The 18,990-nt window shown below is 48.1% G+C and overlaps 7 protein-coding genes across 7 annotated transcripts; 3 read left to right on the top strand and 4 right to left on the bottom strand.

Moving 5' to 3' along the window:
* Positions 1 to 253: 253 nt before the first annotated feature.
* PENARI_c003G11086 (Zn(II)2Cys6 transcription factor) lies at positions 254 to 2,702 on the top strand (the record flags this gene model as incomplete). Its single annotated transcript, XM_022628767.1, has 7 exons — positions 254 to 474; positions 535 to 805; positions 862 to 956; positions 1,025 to 1,605; positions 1,659 to 1,778; positions 1,840 to 2,121; positions 2,176 to 2,702. The coding sequence occupies 7 exons, from the start codon at positions 254 to 256 to the stop codon at positions 2,700 to 2,702; spliced, it is 2,097 nt and encodes a 698-aa protein (XP_022491953.1).
* A 658-nt stretch (positions 2,703 to 3,360) lies between these two features.
* Positions 3,361 to 5,312, top strand: PENARI_c003G05859 (putative MFS multidrug transporter; the record flags this gene model as incomplete). Its single annotated transcript, XM_022628407.1, has 7 exons — positions 3,361 to 3,418; positions 3,474 to 3,631; positions 3,695 to 4,108; positions 4,171 to 4,300; positions 4,362 to 4,604; positions 4,657 to 4,704; positions 4,756 to 5,312. 7 exons carry the CDS (start codon positions 3,361 to 3,363, stop codon positions 5,310 to 5,312), a joined length of 1,608 nt encoding a protein of 535 aa, XP_022491477.1.
* A 633-nt stretch (positions 5,313 to 5,945) lies between these two features.
* On the top strand, positions 5,946 to 8,271 carry PENARI_c003G06927 (uncharacterized protein; the record flags this gene model as incomplete). The annotated part of the gene is made up of 3 exons (XM_022628480.1): positions 5,946 to 6,018; positions 6,065 to 7,352; positions 7,404 to 8,271. 3 exons carry the CDS (start codon positions 5,946 to 5,948, stop codon positions 8,269 to 8,271), a joined length of 2,229 nt encoding a protein of 742 aa, XP_022492148.1.
* A 1,365-nt stretch (positions 8,272 to 9,636) lies between these two features.
* Positions 9,637 to 11,857, bottom strand: PENARI_c003G10302 (fungal specific transcription factor domain-containing protein; the record flags this gene model as incomplete). The annotated part of the gene is made up of 3 exons (XM_022628720.1): positions 9,637 to 10,689; positions 10,751 to 11,511; positions 11,740 to 11,857. 3 exons carry the CDS (start codon positions 11,855 to 11,857, stop codon positions 9,637 to 9,639), a joined length of 1,932 nt encoding a protein of 643 aa, XP_022491788.1.
* A 654-nt stretch (positions 11,858 to 12,511) lies between these two features.
* On the bottom strand, positions 12,512 to 13,663 carry PENARI_c003G03375 (uncharacterized protein; the record flags this gene model as incomplete). Its single annotated transcript, XM_022628231.1, has 2 exons — positions 12,512 to 13,045; positions 13,103 to 13,663. The coding sequence occupies 2 exons, from the start codon at positions 13,661 to 13,663 to the stop codon at positions 12,512 to 12,514; spliced, it is 1,095 nt and encodes a 364-aa protein (XP_022492008.1).
* Positions 13,664 to 14,456: 793 nt separating this feature from the next.
* On the bottom strand, positions 14,457 to 14,801 carry PENARI_c003G12053 (uncharacterized protein; the record flags this gene model as incomplete). Its single annotated transcript, XM_022628834.1, has 1 exon — positions 14,457 to 14,801. The coding sequence occupies one exon, from the start codon at positions 14,799 to 14,801 to the stop codon at positions 14,457 to 14,459; it is 345 nt and encodes a 114-aa protein (XP_022491388.1).
* Positions 14,802 to 15,656: 855 nt separating this feature from the next.
* PENARI_c003G05132 (putative nucleoside hydrolase) lies at positions 15,657 to 17,144 on the bottom strand (the record flags this gene model as incomplete). Its single annotated transcript, XM_022628359.1, has 5 exons — positions 15,657 to 16,580; positions 16,641 to 16,675; positions 16,735 to 16,904; positions 16,957 to 17,060; positions 17,112 to 17,144. 5 exons carry the CDS (start codon positions 17,142 to 17,144, stop codon positions 15,657 to 15,659), a joined length of 1,266 nt encoding a protein of 421 aa, XP_022491932.1.
* Positions 17,145 to 18,990: the final 1,846 nt, after the last annotated feature.

Raw genomic sequence — 18,990 nt, forward strand, 5'->3', positions numbered from 1 at the left:
CACCAACGGCTTTGATGCTTGGTCTTTGAGGGCATATAGATGAGATGTGGAAGGGCGGAATGTGCCGCCTTCCTAAAATGACAACGCGGGCCGGTAGCACGTGACCGGGGTTTTAGCCACCTCCGGCTAAACCATTTGGCACTTCATGTTGTCAGCGATTCGAGACAGTGAAGAGCTGTTTCAGACATCTTGATCCTCGTGGCTAACCTGTGGAATATTTCTGTTCTGGAAAGCTGTGAAAAACGACGCAAAAATGAGCGAAAGAGGTTCGGAGATCGTCTACCGGGCGGAAAATATTCCGATTCGCTTCTTCAAGGCATGTCGATGGTGCAGGAGACAGAAGATGCGGTGCGATGCGCGCAGTCAAACCCCTTGCTTCCGCTGTCGCTCCACCGGTCGGGACTGCATTCTGGATCCTATTGATGACGGCCGGCGCCGAAGTGACCGTCGGCGGAAGACTACAACCCCCGCGAGGTAGGACCTTGAATAGCATAAACATTGCCGATATGAAGCGAGGCTAATGTATCATTATAGGAGCCAAGTCAATGCTTCTCCAGTTGATCAGCGCACTGGGTATCATACTCCGGCCTCAAGAGACCAAGGATTCTCTCCAGCCACTGTTCACGATGGTGGCTTTGAAACTTCACTTGACTCTTTGCCCGAGTCTACTGGCCTGAAGAGCCTTCAAAGGTCATATACAAGCGACCACAATGGACCAGAACATCAGCAGTTGAGTCCAAATGAAATGATTGCACCTGCATCCGCGGTGCACTCCATGTCAGTGAATCTGCTGGGCTCAAATGATGTAAGTGATGCCTTTTTAGTAATAGGAGAACTTCTATATATTCTGACTGTGTTTAGATATTCATGGACAACTCAAACAAAGGGGATTCCAGAGGCGATGTTGTTGATCGAGGAATCGTCAGTGAGGAGCTCGCTCGCTCGATGTATGACCGGTATGTCAAACATTCGCCTTTCTGAGATGTATTATATTCCAGTGCCTCATAACTGTTATTTGATACAGATTCACAGGGGGCTCAAAGAACTACCTTGGACTTTTTGACCCCATTCGCGACACATTCGACTCTATCCGGTCACGGTCATTGTTTTGCTTTACAGTAATCATATACCTCGCCAGTCGCGCTGTATCTGATCTACGTGGAGATACACATCTGCAGCGTGTTTTGCAAGATGAGGCACAGCGTTTGGCAGAAGACAGTTTCTTCGAGCGACCCACTAAACTTGAAACAGTGCAAGGAATGATTCTCCTGGCAGCTTATTCGGAGAAGACCTGGTTCTCAATCGCCCTCATTCTTCGCACAGCATTGGACTCTGGCTTGGAGAAGTCACTTGACACATTATTATCACAAGAGACTGTCCCCCGGAGCTCTCTCTCCGCTTCTATGGCTGAACGTCAACTCGTATGGCAAACACGAACTTGGCTGATCAGTTTCACCTTGGAATTAGACGTTGCATCTGGCACTGGACGCAAGTCTCGCATTGCCGAGGTCGATGTCTCAAAGCTACGCCGATTCCTTGAATATCCTCTTTCTCTGCCCGGCGACATGCGAACAGTTTGCATCATTGAACTTCATCAGCTACGAGGTAGGCCTATTAACTATATCTTCGTCTTTTGGAAAATGGCTAATCAGAAACAGGCAATTACCGCTTTGCTATTGACAACGTAATGACTGTCGATGAAATCGTTTCAAACAAGCTACCATCCATTATGACCAGACTCCAGGGTTGGTTCGCAGCGTGGGATGAAATCCACAATAGTAAGCATTTTGCGGACATCAACTATATTTGAAATTTGGTCTGACTAAACGTGACGTGAAGATAATGGTTTTCACGAAGGGGCGTTCCAACGCAGTAGCCTGAAGCTTATGTTTAACTACGCCAGAATATTTGTCCTCTGTGCTTCGCTCGCACGGATTCAGAAGCTGCAACCGACATACGCAGACTCGAGCTCTGAAATCCTTGATCAGAATGTTGTTGAACTATGGCGGTCCCTTGCAACGACAATCATGGACCAATTAGGATTTTTGATCAATGAGCCATCCTATCGTTGTCAATTAGCATGGTCCCCGACATATCCGGCTTTGACCATTGCGTTCGTCAGTAAGTCAGCTAATCTCACAGAATTACTCACACACCTTGCTAATATGAGGCTAGCAACATTCGCCCTCCGAATAGCGAGGTGGCGTCCAAATTTAATCAACCAAAATCTCCTACTAGAAAGAGCAGAAAGGATTTGCGATTTCCTGAAACAGCCCCCTTATCCTGACATCCACCGGACAGTCTCAATCTTTGTCAACTACGCACGTGCTCTGATTGCTAGTCAGCGCCCACAGAGCAGCAATGGAACAGACGCGCCCAACATGTCCGATCAAGGTGACGGGCCACATGCGTCGTACTGTGACGGCCCTATGGTTGATGCACCTCCTCCACCAGGAGTGGGTCCCCTCGACGATCGCTACAGGAACGGGCTAAACACCCATACTGATAAGGATTCAAATACGGTCTCAATGCCAAGTGGCGATACATCTGCGGCCAGACCGCCCCTCTCTCGGCTACCCGGCACGATGGAGGCACCAAACTGGACTGTATCAAACTCCATTGCGGATTCATTCGGTCTTTTCGAAGAAGGACAGAACGACATCTTTGATTTCTTACCAATGATGCCGTCGATGCCACAATAGTTATAATTCGTTTGCACATACTTAATTACGATAATTTTTTATACTGAGTTACTTCGGTTCATCAATTTGTGTATCGGGCTACATTGTGTCCTGCCATGCAACTAAAACGTTGTACAGTGGAAATACGTGGCCTGGTATACTAGACCCTGAAATCGGCATCACAAACACCAAATTGGGCCGCCACGCAGTCCAGTTTGATCTTCACATGGAGGTTTTAGTCACACTAGTCCCTAGATCCATTCAAAATACCTGTATAGCGATCAATTCCTGCGTCGGCGCCTCCCGTCCAGGCCCGGGTCCTGACCGGCCCCGCGGGTGGATTGCCCTAAGACCCGGTCCCGGGTCGGCGCCGGCTCACATCGCAAAATTCTCGAAGTATACCACGCTCATTGGCTTGCTGTCTGCTCCAACATGATAAATCGAGGCATTGCGCATGGCCAACGAGTTCTGGCCATGATGAGTCAATGGGTTTTGAAGATTTTTAACTGGGTCCGTCAGTGGCTTTGATGAGGAAAACTTTGTTGTGCTAATATATGTAGCGGTAACATCCTCGTCTACCAAACTTCTGAAATACAAAATAAGATCATACTTTGATTTCAATTGCATGCCTCATCTACCTTGTCATTCATGAGTTGCTTTGTCTGTTTTATGATCTAAGATGGCTATAGAAACCAAACAATCCTTAACAGCTCAAATAGCAGCTATACTTTCCTCAGGTACGACCAACGTACTTTCTGTTAGCTCCTTCCTCATATTTCTGACATACAATAGGCAAGAACCACAAATCTGCTGAGAAACTTAGCCCTCCAACAACACTCGAAAAACATCACAAGGGAGATGGAAATTACTCAATAGTCGAACTGTCACAAGATGAACTCCTTGTCGAGTTCCAAGAGGGCTCACCAGAAAGTCCACCAAACTGGGCATTTGTAAGTACATGTACTCACTATATTATCACCAGAAAGCAAAATAGAAGCTAAGTCGCCAAACAGAACAAAAAGTTTTACAACGCGGTCGTGGCCCTATTTGTGGTTCTCAATAGCGGCATATCATCTGCACTTCCCAGTAATGCAGTCCCCACTATCATGCAAGATTTCAACCAGTCCGGAGACTCGCAAAAGGTGTTACCCACGGCTGTATTCCTCATCGGCTATGTGCTTGGACCTCTTGTTTTCAGTCCATTGAGCGAGACCATTGGGCGGAAACCCGTGCTTGTGTGGTCATTTAGTATTTTTGTCTTGGCGACACTTGGATGTGCTTTTGCACCAAACTGGCCTACTCTTCTTGTTTTTCGATCTATTTGCGGCCTAATGGGTGCTGCGCCTCAGACTGTTATTGGTGGTGTCTATGCAGATATGTTTGTGGATCTGCGGAGTCGGGGTCGGGCTATGGCATCATATATGTCGGTACGTTGTGCGAGCAATATTGATCCAACTTGAAACTCCGAAGGTGCTAACATGAAATATAGGCTGCGAGCTTTGGCCCGATAATAGGGCCTATCATCTCTGGATGCTCTGTCAAATATGGTTGGCGATGGACCTTTCGTATTGACTTGATCTTGACCGGCACTACCTGGTTGGCTCTTCTATTCATGTCGGGTATGAGAATTATTTCGCTATGGGATATGGATTATTGGCTGACTTTGAATCAATCGGACAGAAACATTCACGCCATTCCTTTTGAAGCAGAAGGCCGCTAAACTAAGAAAAGAATCGGGCTTCAATGGATACTTCACAAGACAAGAGCTTGACTTGGACTCAAGTTTTACGACTATGGAGATTATCACTCGTCCTATCACGATGCTTATTACCGAGCCTATTATCCAGTCTACTGCCATCTACATCTCTCTTGCATATAGTCTGGTCTTCTTCTACTTCCAGGCATATCCGATTATTTTCCAAGGTACGCCCGCTGATCAAATGGGTTGATTGGAATACTAACAACAAGGTTGCAGGTGTCTATGGGTTTGACGTGGAGAAAACATCTTTAACATACATTCCAAGTAGGTCCAAATAATAGCCATACTACAAGATATGAAACTAACCAGACACAGTTGGCATCGGAGCCGCATCCTCGGGCATGGTAACTCTCTACTATGACACAATTTATGAGAAAGCCAAAAAGCAAGGGAAAGAATGGACCTCCAGCCCCGAGCTCCATCGACTGCCAATGTCATTCATCGCCGGTCCATGTATTGTCGTCAGCATGTTCTGGCTCGCATGGACAGCAAAGCCAAACATTCACTGGGCCGTGCCTGTGATGTCCGGCTTGGTCTTCGGATTTGGATACCAAATCATTTTCATCTCGCTTCTGACATATGTCACCGATGCCTACGGAATTTATTCGGCCAGTGCATTAGCGGCTTCTGTCATTGTGAGGAGCATTGCTGGTGCGCTGTTCCCGCTGGCTGCAGGTCCGCTTTACAAGTCACTTGGAGTATCATGGGCTACTACTCTACTTGGATTTATTAGTCTGGGTTGCATTCCTATTCCGTTTGCTCTTTTGCATTGGGGTCCCTGGATTCGAAAGAGAAGTCCCTTCTGTCAACGTCTCCTCAAGGATAAGCTGAAAGCAAGTGGATCGAGTACGCCGGTGGAAGTGGAAGTATGAAGGGGTTTGGACGATGGTTCTGTCGCATTGCATCTACGCCTTTCGTATTCTTTTGAGCGTTCTTTTCATTTCGGGTCCTTGGCTCGTTCATTTGCTGCATGGGTTGGGCACTACGGATATAATGACTAATAGAGATTTAATAATGAGGTTCTGTTTGTGTTTTAAGATTTTTCTCAATTCGAGCATTCGAATTCTGCTAACTTACACTTGCTCCGTTATAGGCCTCTCAGGGGCTCAGTCAGTTGAGGAACAATAATTAAACCAATGTCACTCGATACCTTTCTATGGTATTCTCTAATAACTCCATAGCAGTATACCAGTGGATTCGAATGATCACAGAGTTGAACAAAGAGTTGCGATAGGGGTCGGGGGGTTTGCCGCGCCACTAAAACTGCTAATTGTCACTAGGCAGTTCGCTTAGGACCCTGATGAGATTAAAATTGAGGTTTTGTAGGCAGCCAACGGGGGCCAAAACCCCAAGACAGTCTAGATCAAACATTACACTAAAACCTCACCAATCACAGCCTGTTTAGTTGCGGCTCTAACCATTCGCCTGACATGCATCGCAAACGCCTTTAAGAACCGCCGTTCTCTCCTCTGTTCTAATCTGGCCTCCCCTGAGAAGTAGACAAAATGTATTCTCATCTAGAGGCCCCCGGTACCGCCACCACAATCGCCCACTGCAAGGCCCAAGATCTTCCCATCGGTGCGCCATCTCCGCCCACTTCCGCGACACATACTAATTATTGCAGTCGATCGTATTCTTGAGCCTCAAACGATCGTCCACTTCTTGGAATTTGCTCTTGGCCAAACTCCACTCCCAAATGGCACCCAACCAACTGTAGTTCGCTTGACGCAAGAAGAACTCCCATCTATTCAGGCCAACTTCCCCCCAGGCTCAGATGGCAACTCCATCATTCATCGTGTTATGGCGCGAATTGGGTCCGACGAAGATGAAAGGCGCCTTTGTATGATCGGCAAAAACATTCAGTTCTTGAAAACGCGATTGTGGGAGGGCGTCATCCCCATGACCCAACAGCGATGGCAAGAGAAGCAGCTCCACAAGCCTGACCATTTTGACTTCGCCTGTCAGCACCTCACTGCTGTCATAGCTGTGTTTCAGTACCTGAATACTCCGTCTGTCAGAAACTACCTGCGCAGCACATTTAACTTGATCTATGATCATTGGACCGAGGCGGATACTTTGCTCAATCATCGCAGAGCAGAGAGGGGCGAGGAGCGTATTAGTGTCGCCGGTCTCTGGACAACGTATATGGCTGCGCACTTCGAGATGATGACCGAGCGCGCTCACAGATGGGTGACAGTACAGGTGAATGCTCTGCGCACTCCCCTGTTGCATAATCTCAAAGAACACCGGCCATTGAATGAAGATGCTGGGCCGGATCGATTGCAGTGGAGATTCACCGACTCGCTGCATATGTTGTTGCAGATTGCTGCAGATGCAGATTACACCATTATGATTCCCATGGAAGGCTTCAAGGGGTACACCGCTCCTCAGCGGACCGGTCCCAAGGACCTGCATGCGGAGGACTGTCTCAGGCGGGGAAAGGCATACCACGACCGCTTGAAGCTCCTCACTCGCGAGTACGTGGTTAGAGATATCAGGTCATTGAATGTTCCGGGCCCTGGAGGGAGTGGACATCGCAGCTCAACTTCTGGGGAATCATACCACGAGTCAGCCATGGCTCAAATCCAGGGTCAAAACCAATTGAGAAGGGAAATGCGTGGAGCGCCGACTGAGCCTATCCCAAGGGAGCCCTGGATCCCATCCGCTGAGAAGATGATCAAGGCTTCACGAGAAACTAACAGCGATGAAAAATTCGGGATGGCGGTTTATCGGTTAACCTATGGACAGACCGAGACTGAATGGGCGGCATTTGTCAAAAAGCTGGATGCGCACGTCTCTGACTGGGGAAAGGGTCAGACGGGCAGCAGTGCTATCAAGCCACATCTGAAACTCCACTGGTTCGACGGAAAGGATCTTGGTATTCCCGAAGGCGATATAGATGCAGCCAAGAAGTGAGTTATGATGTTAACCCTGTCAACATTCCCAGTCTAACCCTCACCTAGACACTTCAACAGCACAATCAAGAAAGAGGAAGACCCTCAAAACCCAAGAATAGAGACGAGGGCCTTCTTTGCCATTGACTCAGCCTCTTACGCTTCATACACAACCAATTCATATGGTCCCTCAACATCAATGGTTATCCCGGGTGACTTTGCCGGATTCCTTCTGGCCGTTGACCCCGATTTCGATCCAGAAGAGGGCATCGAGCGACCTGATGAGTCACCAGAATACAGCGGTCAAATGCGTGTTTTAGGGAGCCTAATCTGGAGCGATCTGTACTCCTTATTCTCATCTCAAACAGCACAACTCGAAGACTTCTGGCCACTGGCAATGGAACACCCGAATCAGGTGTACGTCGGACCGACAGTACCATGGCAACTATACACATGGAGAAAACAAAGTCAGATGCGCTGGGAGTTGCTACGCGAAGTGGTAAACTACGGGAGACGCAAGATGGGACTCTCAGTACCGCCTCGTCCACCGGTACCGGTACGGGCACCAGAATCTACACCTACACACTCACCAGCACCACCCCCACAACAACCGGAAATGCCAGGAGCTGACCAGAACAATTGTTCTGCTTCGATGAATGCGACGGATCCACCCGAAGAGCGGAGTCCTATTGATGCCGCTCTTCGCACATACATGCTGAGTGAGTTCCGGAGATACTTGCGCGCCAATGGCCAGAATGTCCAGGCAGCCATGGCTACTGAGCTACTCGGCCTACAACCCGGTGAGCAGCCGGATGGGGAGCGCATGCGGCGGCTGGCGGATGAAGAGGAACGGCGGCAGGAGCAGCGGAGGAGAGATGGGTTACCTCAAAGTGATGAGGAACGGGAAGAGTATCAACCTGACTGTCCTTTGCAGTAGGTGTGCTGTTGAAACTCGAGGTTAATGTAAAATATGCCATTCGCTCGTCGTCTGTATCTTTTGGGTGTGGAGATATTGTTTCTCCTGTATTGACATATGTAGCACTTCTACATTAGTGCCATAAGTCTAGAAATTACTTGAGTATTACCGTACAGTTATTATCAATTTAAATTCAAAACATACTGCACGTAAGATATTCAGCTGATCTGGGAAAGATGCCTCTAGATTCTTCCTCGTTCCCTGAGATTTGCCCTTTCCAGCGGAGCGTCTAGCCAGAGGGCCAAAGTACGAAGTCAAGAGAGGCACAATTTACTGTCCGGACAGGACTGGGCTTTAGCTGTCCACTGCACTGACAGCTTATTCCACCAAGGATATGTCCGTGGCGCATTGTTAGACAATACGTCTATGAACGCTGGCTTACGCTTCTCAAAGAAGGATGCCTTGAATTCAAGGTGGTCCCTAGCCACAGCAAGCATACATAATCCGAGCAGAGAGCCATTTCCTTCGGTGTACACGTACCTCTCGCCGAACATGTCATACAACAGTGGGCTATCCACCAAGTGAATCTTGTAGTAAGCTATTGATGATTAGCTGCCTGTGAGAGCGCTAGAAATGGGGGTATATACTTTCTTAACTACCGCTTGGGTTATATGACGATAGGTGTCTGCTCCTGAGCGGCCACGGAATGGTCCAGAAACAGCAGCTTTCAATACATCTGCGGCTGCCGACTATCAGATATTTGACGAACTTCCGTCACAATGTATTGAAAAGCATACCAACGGACAACCAGCCAACAATAGCATCGATCCTTTCCCACCGTGAGAGTTGGCGAGACACTGTAAATTTGAGGATAACATAAGCAATGGCTTCAAGCGAAGATATTCAAGCTCTCGCACAAGTTGAAAGACCGGTTAAGTCGACCAACTAGAAGTTTAAAGAGTGACAAGAAATTACTATAGCAACGTGAGAATACGCTATTTCCTAGCCTTTGCTTCTAGGAACCAGTAGGTAGCAGTGCGATTATCTTCGGAGAATTTGAAAGAGCAGAGACGCAAGATGAGATCAAATAGGCCGATCAGTCTGAGCATTGGGGTGAGCGAGCAGGTTGCTCAGTGAGCTGCTCAGAGTCGCTCTGTGAGTATCGCGACTTTTGTTAAACAGTTCACTGATGTGAAGAATCGACATGGCAAATGTGATTCCCAATAATAATAAATAGTACAATTTACTATCACCAAATATCCTGAACGGGGCCTGTCAAATTTCACAACTTCCCTACAAGGACCGGCATTCCAAATCCCTCATGATACTAGTGGCTATCTCCAGTCATGTAACTCTTTGATTTCTGTTCTATATACAGAAAAGCAATCAAATCTCTCCATTAAGCAAGCCAAGACTCTGCGTCAAATAATTCCAATCAGAATTCTCAATGAAGCTAGGATCCCAAACATTCATATCGAACCCCCCATCCAACCGCATCGCACTACCACCATCACCGTATACAGCAGTATCGTCAGCAACCTGCTGACTTGAATGCAAAGCTTCGTGAGCCTGTCTATTCCGCAAAGCCTTCTCTCTCAACCGTACAATCAGAGGCCACTTCGCGCCGGGATCGGGAATCAATGAATCCTCCTCCGTGATATCAAAGAGCGTATTGACCACCCGCCACGCTCGTTCAACATGTGGTCCGGTAGGACAAACACACAGCGTCCAGAGAATATATGTGAGAGGATGGAATCCCGTGAATGTACTAGTTAACCACCGGAATCCACGCAATAACTCGTCGGTGTGGATTTCCAATCCCAGTTCAATAGCGTTACAGGCCAGATCGAAGGATCCTTGGGAAATGCCGCGATCTAATGACGTTGCCGCAGGACCCTGGGAATGGATTATCTTCTGTCGAATGCAGACTTCTGCCTTTGCAAGGAGGAGTTGTCCGAGGAGGAGTCCAATGCGCTGGATTGGGATATCGGGATCGCCGTGCTTGAGGTATTTCTCATGGATCTCTCTTCTGAAATCGGCGATTGCTCCGCTGGGATCTGTCGATCCTTCCAGGGTGCGCAGCAGCATTGGCCTCTTTCTGTTGACTTCCATTATTATTAGTGAATAGGTCATTTCCGTCCACCGGGACTGGGATTCGACTGGACTTTCATCCAGCCCGGACAAATTTCCGTCATCGATGTTTAAGGGCAGTTCTGTATCTCCGTAGTCGTTTTCGGGGACGCTCAGTCCGTGATCTTCTGCGACTCGGGAATCTGCAGAATGGATGTGCCACCAAAGTCGTCGTCGCAATTCACATTCTAGTTGAGGGAGTTTGAAATGCTTGCCGTCACGTTGTAGACCAATTGACTGCGCAGCTCGCATGGTCATACCCTGTAATGTCCAACCGGATCGACCGCTATTACTGTAGCGGAAACATGTCTATAAACCATCTAGTTAGCCACACACCATCCAACTCAAGAGAACGAACACAACCACTAACCTGATAAATTACCATCGCCTGCAACGAGGTAATAGTAGGAGCATCCAAAAACTCAGACTGATACAACGAAATCTCCATCCCCTGCTGATACTTCCTCAAATCAAATTGCAAACTCTCATTCTGTGTATCATCGGAGATGAAAGCAGTAGTGGCAGCAAAGTAAATAGCAAAAAGCAAAGCACGCACATCTGGCTGCACACTCTCCGGCCGATTAATAGCAGCAAAGATACGTGGCTGCGTCGAGGGGATGTGCAGGACTTTAATTAGGGGATCAACACGGCTAAGGAATGCCTGCCATAGCAGAGTCGCCTGCCATCGACTCGGATATAACTCTTTAAGATCAACCTGAGCCAAGAGCGGATTCGCAATGAGACCCTCTGCACGCAGAACCGGTGGACGGTGCGGACTGCTGTAATCACTTGGCGATCCGATAGCAGATTGGAGTTCTTTTTCTTTGTCTAGAACTCTTGAGAGGAGTGGTTCGTTGATATAGCGGCCGTCTTTGGAGAGGAAGCCTTGATCGGGTGGTCTTGATCTGGCGGCATCCGATTTGTCAATGAACGGCAATGTACTTGTACTTGCGCTTCTACCGGCCGTCGAGTTGGATTTTACATCCGAACTGCCATCTGTTGATCCACGCGGTCGTTCATTGACCATCGCTGCAATGGACCGCTCCAGCTGTTCCAGCCGTGCTGCAACTTCTGTCATACTCTTCTTCGGGGGTTGGCGCTTCACTCGGCTCGGACCAGGGTATTGGCATGCTGTGTTTTGTCGTATGCATCTGCTGCAAGGGGTTGTCCTGTCACATTTTAGTTTGCGCTCGTGGCAGCGTAGGCAGGACCGCTCTACGTTGTAGCGGCGTTGTGGTTCCATCTCGGTGGATGCAGTAGAGAGACTGCCATGTATTGGTTTTTGTCGGTGATTTTTTGTTTGATTCACACAGTATTTGTTTCAATATTCGCGATCAGAACTTGAAGTCTTTCGATTACGGTGGTTCGGCTTTCGGCCGTTGGTGAAGCGCCGAGCGCCGAGTCCAGTTGTGGCCTCAGGTGTCTTTGCTGGCTCTGCAGTATAAATTTCTGATTCTCTGCATTTATTAAGATCCATGTTGAATTTCGATTTAATTGTTGAGGCTCTCTTTACATGTTTTCGACTAAATGCAAGAGACTATTGCGATATGCCGGTTATAAAATAAACCTGAGCAAATTTCTAAGTTGACAACCGTGTTCTAGTTGAAGCAGCTCGCTAAAAGTTGAAGCAGACTGACTATTATAACTAAGATACAATAGCGAGTCCGTCTCAACCAGAACCATATAATGGCTAACATTAGCGGGTCTGCTTCAACTTTTAGAAAGTCCGTTTCCACTAGAGCCCATATTATAACCAAGATTAGCAAGTCCACTTCAACTAGATCACGGTCAAGCGAGTCTGTTGTAGTTCAGGCTTCAACGAAAGAGAAAGAATAAAAGAGGTCTTTATATCGAGCTTCAGTAATAGAGAACAGCTCTATACAAATAATAGAAGAAGCATTGAAAGATTCATTCATTATGTCCATGCTTCTCTCTTCACTGTTCTCCAAATAACAGGTTGACAATCACCGTGACAATCTTCAATATTAATAGAAACTTTGATTTAATCTCCCATAAACCCATATATAAATGCCCAACCTAGTACAAACTCGCTAACCAAACACCAACCCATTCCGATAGTATTAAGGAACGCTATAACCACATAAGAAAAACAAACTCAAAGAAAGGGGGATCATGAAATAAGCAAATCACGAACACTCATTCCCTTCCTCCGCTGCGATTCAGGAAGAACAACAGGAGCAGTCTCAGGCGGGGGAATAAGAGCTGTACCAGCCGAGAAATGCTCATTAATAGAATCAGCCGTCCCCCTCCGATCCCTCGTCAACATAAGCAACGCAGCCGAAGCCTCATGATCAACACCCTGAAGCTCATGCATCTTCTCCTCAGAAGCCCAAATAGGACCTAATGCCGGACTGGGGAGGACAGATACAGTTTCAGGGATTGTTTGTGCAGACGGGATCTGGGTGCGAGGGGAGAAAGAGGGGGATGTATCGGGCATTTGCATGGCTTGATCGAAGCAGACTGGTGATGCGGATGAGGAGTAGGAGTATGTGGATGATGATTCGTGCTGCATTGATTCTGGACCGCCTTCCATGATGAATTCTGGGGACGTGGGGGAAGGTGGGGCGGCCGGGGTACGTGATGGGCCTGCGGTTTTGAGGTCGCGGATGCATTTTTCTAGATAGTTGACGTAGTCGATGCTTGCCTGATGAGGTTTTTAGTGTTATGGTAAGTGAGTTTTATGGAGGAGGCTTGAGCGTACCTGCAGAATGGCTAGCTTATGCATCTCTTGTCCCGTGCATGCGGGAATCATATCCTTCAACGTCCCGAACTCCTCATTCATTTTCGACCGTCGACGCCGCTCAATGAGACTGTGAGCCGTCTTGCGAGCAATCTTCCGTCCTGCAGCACTAGTAGCACTAGGCTGCTTCTTCTTCGAAGTAGTAGTGTTGGCCGCCTCATTGGAATCGTGGGGCGAGCCCTTGCCACTATCCTTCGATTTCGATGAACTCTTTGACGCAGCCGGAGACTTCGGCTTCATCTGAATAATCTTGCGCGTGCGAGTAGGAGGTGGGGGCAAATCAAAGTCCTCAAGCGGACGCTTGATACCATTACCTGAGCGAGCAGCTTGGGAAGCACGCCGGTCAGACAGATCTGGTGATGTAGGTGAAGCAGGCACATAGGACGGATCGGAGCGAGAGGAGCGTCTACTCTCATCTTTTGGGCTCAATGCGGCAGGAGGCAGAGCAAAGACATCGGTGCCCTCGGGCTGGTCTTTGATGATGAACTCGCCAGACATGGCGGGGGTTGGAGGGAAAGACATTTCGAAGAGATGCAGTCGTGTGTAATGGAGAGAAAGGTCAACTGCAAGGGATCCCAGGCTATTATACCGTTCTCGATGCTCATAGAGTGTCGCGTGCTTATTTGCCCACGAGCCACAACGGGCGCCTCTGATTGGTCAAGTGGAGCTCGTGCCTCAGGGAGCAACGGGCATTTGCTGGTTATTTGTGGGGCTCGAGCTTATCACGATGTACTCGGTACTTGCCCCATTAAGGATCCCCTGACTGACTCCCAGGTACTCGGTACAAGACAGGTTGGGGGATCAGAGAGGTAGCCTAGCACGTGCAGTCTCTCTCTTCACTCCTTCTCCTCCTTTTCGTTGAACTTCGGGTCTTTGGTGATCATTTACTGCTCTGAGCTATAGTCGTGGCAACTTCCAGCAACTCGGGGGTTTCAGGGCACATGTGTATCTAATCGGCAGTTTCCTCGACTCTGCTCTCCGAAGTGAGCACATGCACAGTTCCACTCTCAACATGATCTACAATCATATAATAGTAATAATCCCAATTGGCTCAATTCAATGCTTAGAGATAGGAGATATACTATCAACTACAGCCCGCTATTACTTTTCACTAATAAAACAAAGTCCTTCAATCATAGCGCATGTTCCATAAAACTCAGACCATAGGCCCCCTTCTCCCTTTTTGTCTTTTATACACTCAAATACGGAAATTAGCAGGATTGCACTTCTCCGTGCAACCCAAATAAGCCGACCAACTAAACGAACCAGCCAAGTTAGCATCTCCTCGACCCAAATCTAATTAAGAAAGAAAAGCTCACCAGAACGCATCATCATCCGGCACAGCCAGATTACAAGTCTGCGCCTCCAAAGAACAAAGCTCATGACAATGATTAACATTGACATGGTTAATACCATGCGAAGCGGGACGAGTATGAATAGGAGCACGAGCATGCGTAGCATTCTTAGCGGACGCGGTAGAAAGAGGCACTCGACCACGTGTACCAGTACCGGTCCTCGTAGCGTTATGGGCACCGGTTGCATTGGTGGGTACGTGAACTGGGATGCGGATGCCGTGGTATGGTCCTGACAGACGTGGTATTGCGGCTGCTGTGCTGGCGAATGCAGCTGCCGTTATGGTGAGGAGGGTTGTGAAGTGCATTGTGGAGGATAGTAGCGTGCTCAAAAGGTTGGTATAGAGCAGTAACGTTGGAAGTATTGACTTTGATGTCTAAGTGATTGGGTTCGTTTGGTATGAGTCTAGGGTGGCGTCTGCGTTGCTTTATATAGACGTAGCTTTGATGGCTTCCATATTCCGGGGCTGGCTGTCAGGCCTGTTAGGAATTTCCTGGATTGCAGTGTTGCGTATTGGCGTTTTGGGAGGAACTATAGTTGTAGTTGGCACGGGTGATCACTGGGTTACCGCATTCCACATTCCTGGAGAGGTGTTGGCTTTCCTTTCTCTTTTTGGCCTGTTGCTTTACTGTATGTATTAGCAGTCTCTACTATGTACGTGCGAAAATTATAACATACATGTCTGTTGATTAGTATCGATATACTGGTGCGCGATACAAATGGTTGACCATGATAGCGAGCCTCATTTCCATGCGAAGTCGACGTACCACATAGTCCCTACATACCAATGGGTGGCGATCACCAACCCCTAACCCAATAACATTCGCAAAGAGAAAATAGAAACGAAGCTTGACTCAGTTCGGCTTCATAGCATGTGGATCTTGGCTTGATATGACAGGACGACCGGCTAACGGGCACGGATGGTAGTAGAAAAAGTTCCTAGCTTTCATTCCAATTGGTAAAAGATTTCAGGAGGCTGAAAGCTTTTATACCCTTGTATGTGTTCTGTTCATTCTAATTAATCTCCATTTGGATAGTAGTTTCTAGCAAGCTCTAACATTCAGTAATGATCTAACAAAGGATGCATGGTGTGTAGTCGTTTAAATATCAACAAATATATGCATCTATATCTCCCACATGAACAATCCCCATCATAACAGATCTAACTAAACAACCTCTGGATAATAATCTCACCAAAGTTCTCCTCGGCGGGCGACCCATCCATCCTCCAGATACGGTTACCAGCACTCCCACTCAACCAAAGTCCATGATCACTGGAGCTCTCCTCTTCGCCTTCAATACGGTGCCGATTCCGACGATCAATAACACACATGCCGCGAGTCCACTGACCCAGCGTATCAATGCGAATATCCTCAGGCGAGTTCTCAGAAGGAAGCCACTTAGGATCCTCAGCGGTAATCGCATACCAAACACAGACAGGATCATGCATGCTCAGCTGAGCAGCATCGCCCTCATGGCCTCGGTGCAGGCGTTCCAGGGTCTTGAAGGTATGGCCCATGAAAGCGTCGACCCATTCAGCCAGCGGGGATCCACTCGCCAGGAGGGGCGTGATGGCCTTGCGGAATTGGCCACGGGAGAGGTTATGGCGGAGTGTGATATCCAGAGGGAACAGACGCAGGGTAAGTTGGCGGCTGAGCTTTGATGGGTAGGGGGGAAGTTTGCCGTTCTTAGTTGGTGGGACTGTTGTATGTGGGTTTGGCGATGTCAGAGCGAAGACTCGGGCGGCAGCTACAGCGTCTGCGTAGGCATTGAATTCGCCCATTGGTGTTACATTTCCGGGCTGGTTGATTGCGCCACCCATGACAACTACCTCTTTTACTCGGAGGAAAGTTTCGGGGTCTTCCGCTGCAGCCAGAGCCAGGTTCGTGAGTGGGCCGACTGCGACCAAGGTCACCGAGTCCAGCTCGTTGTCACGGAGTACACGGAGGATCTCTTTGTATGCTGGTAGCTTGGATGGTGTGAAGGCACGCTCACTATCGGAGGCTGTGGCAGGTGGAACGCCTGCATGGTCAATGGTGGTGTGGAATAGATGCTCCCAAGCCTCCGTGGGGGTGAGATGTGGGTGCTAGATAGATGTCAGTTCACTTTTCTTGGATTGTATATGAAGATATGGAATTTCACATACACTGGCATGGATACCACCGAGCCCATCGGTTCCGTCTGCAAAAATACGTCAGAAGGGAGGCGCAGAGCTACTTCGCTCAAACAGAGACACATACGGAAGTAATCAGCCAGCATCTTCTGATCCTCGAGGGGATTCTCAGCACCGACGGCGATAATAGGACGGTGGGCTCTCAAGGCGCCGAAACCTTCGGGCCGGCCTTTCTCACGGCGCCACTGCATCTCCCGCTCGATGATGTGGAACATTGAGACAGCATTGCGAAGACAACTAGATTACACTTAGTGAAAAGTCTAGTAGGCGAGTTCCTGTAGAACCTTACTTCTTTACTTCGATATTTCCAAAGGTCAATGAGATGAGCAGAACCTCTACCTCCTCAGGCGTGGCGGAAAGTGCCAGCAAGAGACCGAGGATATCGTCAATGCCCTGCTACAGTTAGTGATAGATCTATCGACTCATAGATCAAAAAGTGCATACCGGGTCGGTGTCGATAATAATCTTCTTTCCCATATTTGAGGTGTTGTTAAAGCTTGGAAGCTTCGAAGTGGGAGCTTATCGGTTATCAGCGGGGTTGGCAGATGCCCCTCGGAGGGGGCAACTATTACATTTATATGATTCTGCGCCTATTGGCCACCTATGCTTAGGGCGGCTCCGGCCCAGGGGTTTAATGGTCTGTGTCAAAGCGTATGAGTCTAAACTTCTCATCCGCCTTCCTTCTTCCCTTTTTTTTTTTTGTGTGTGTGTGTGAAGATATGAATATATATCGCGCTTCTACCCTCGAAACACACGTTCTTAGTTGTCATGATCCGTTAAAAATTGATTATTTGGTTTGTGTTAAATCCGGTGCTCGATGACTGAATTACTATGATAAAACGTTAAGTTGTCTTTTCAAAGTTGCGGCGAAAGTCAAACCCCGACGGAAACCGGGGGTATAGATCTAGCAGCAATATATAGACTACTATGTCACGCAGTTCAAAAGCATGTTCCATCAAACTGATAGTCCAAGATAGTTTCTCTTATAAAAGGCAAATGTTTATAATAAAAGTTGGATAGGGAATCAGAAAAAGCAATATTCCAAGACTCAGGGGTGAAATACACCAAGGTCGGTATACAAAGATGCATTCATGCACCTGGACCCACAAAACGCCCGGGGATAGTCGCTCAGCCTAGAGTCGACTGCTCTCAAGTCACCGTATATCAATGGAGGCTATTCGCGATGCTCTTATATACTCGGCGCTATAATCTACATTCGTCTACGGTCTACCTCTAGATCTCTGTTGCCAGTTAGCTTATACCGAACTACGGACCGTAAATGTCTAGGAAACATGATGGTTGCCTATATCCCTACGCGGATCGCTACACGGGCCCACAAATAGCTTAACCACAGCACGGTTCTTCCAGAGAATGTGCGCTCTCCTCTTGGACATATCGATTCCGGGGCCGGTGTTTGTCTAGTTTGCTCCGGATGTCGGGATTACCTGCACGATATGTACAGGACGCCACTCCATGCAGGTGCATGACGGGGTGACCAATCCAGAGACTCCTGCAATTGTTCTCGGCTGCAGTGGTGGTTGGCCAGGGATGTACTTGGCACTTAGACCTAATATCCGTGCATTCTCTTCGTGACCTCGTGGCCAACGCGAGGGCTTCTGCAAGGGATGGAGAGAGATCCCCTGCCGGAGATCCGTGAAGCTTCGGGAAGACTGTAAACATAGGATGTATGAGAAGGCGGAGAAGGTAAGGCGGAGACGTGGCCTTACAATCATACAGTAACTTACCTGACAGGTGTGGGAGTTGGGAGCCGAGACATATTACAGTACACATACATAACATTAACCATTATAACAATTAAGTTATAGACTGAGTAGGAAATGTGACATGAGAATATATTTAGTCAAGATAGAAAGAACAATTAGTCTAGATTGGCCAAATATCAAGGCCAAGGGCTTGGGAGTGGCCAAATTACCATTACAATACGTGACACGACCCCTTTGGATCACTCTGTCCTTTTCTCGACTCCTCTCCTTTCCCTCTTCCTCACTTCACGTTCTTTTGCGCCATTGCGCTCTTTCTTTCTTGCCATCTGTCTGTTCTCCCAACCGACGTCTCGTTTCCTCTTGACACGGTCCCTGTAGGATTTGACAGCAACAACGCCCCGAGTTGGATTTCCATTTTGGCAATCTGTCCCGGGTCGCATAGTGTCGATCAATTCTCCGGAGCTTTTCATCTGTGAGCTTCACTTTTGACATTGGCGAACACAATTTGGTGAGTTACTGGCGCATTTATCTTAATCTCGAATGCGCATGCTAACACAGTCGCGCGTCCCCAGTTTTCCGTCCCTCCTCCGACTCCTGGT

The sequence above is a fragment of the Penicillium arizonense genome, assembly GCF_001773325.1.
Source record: "Penicillium arizonense strain CBS 141311 chromosome Unknown PENARI_contig003, whole genome shotgun sequence".
Taxonomy (NCBI): domain Eukaryota; kingdom Fungi; phylum Ascomycota; class Eurotiomycetes; order Eurotiales; family Aspergillaceae; genus Penicillium; species Penicillium arizonense.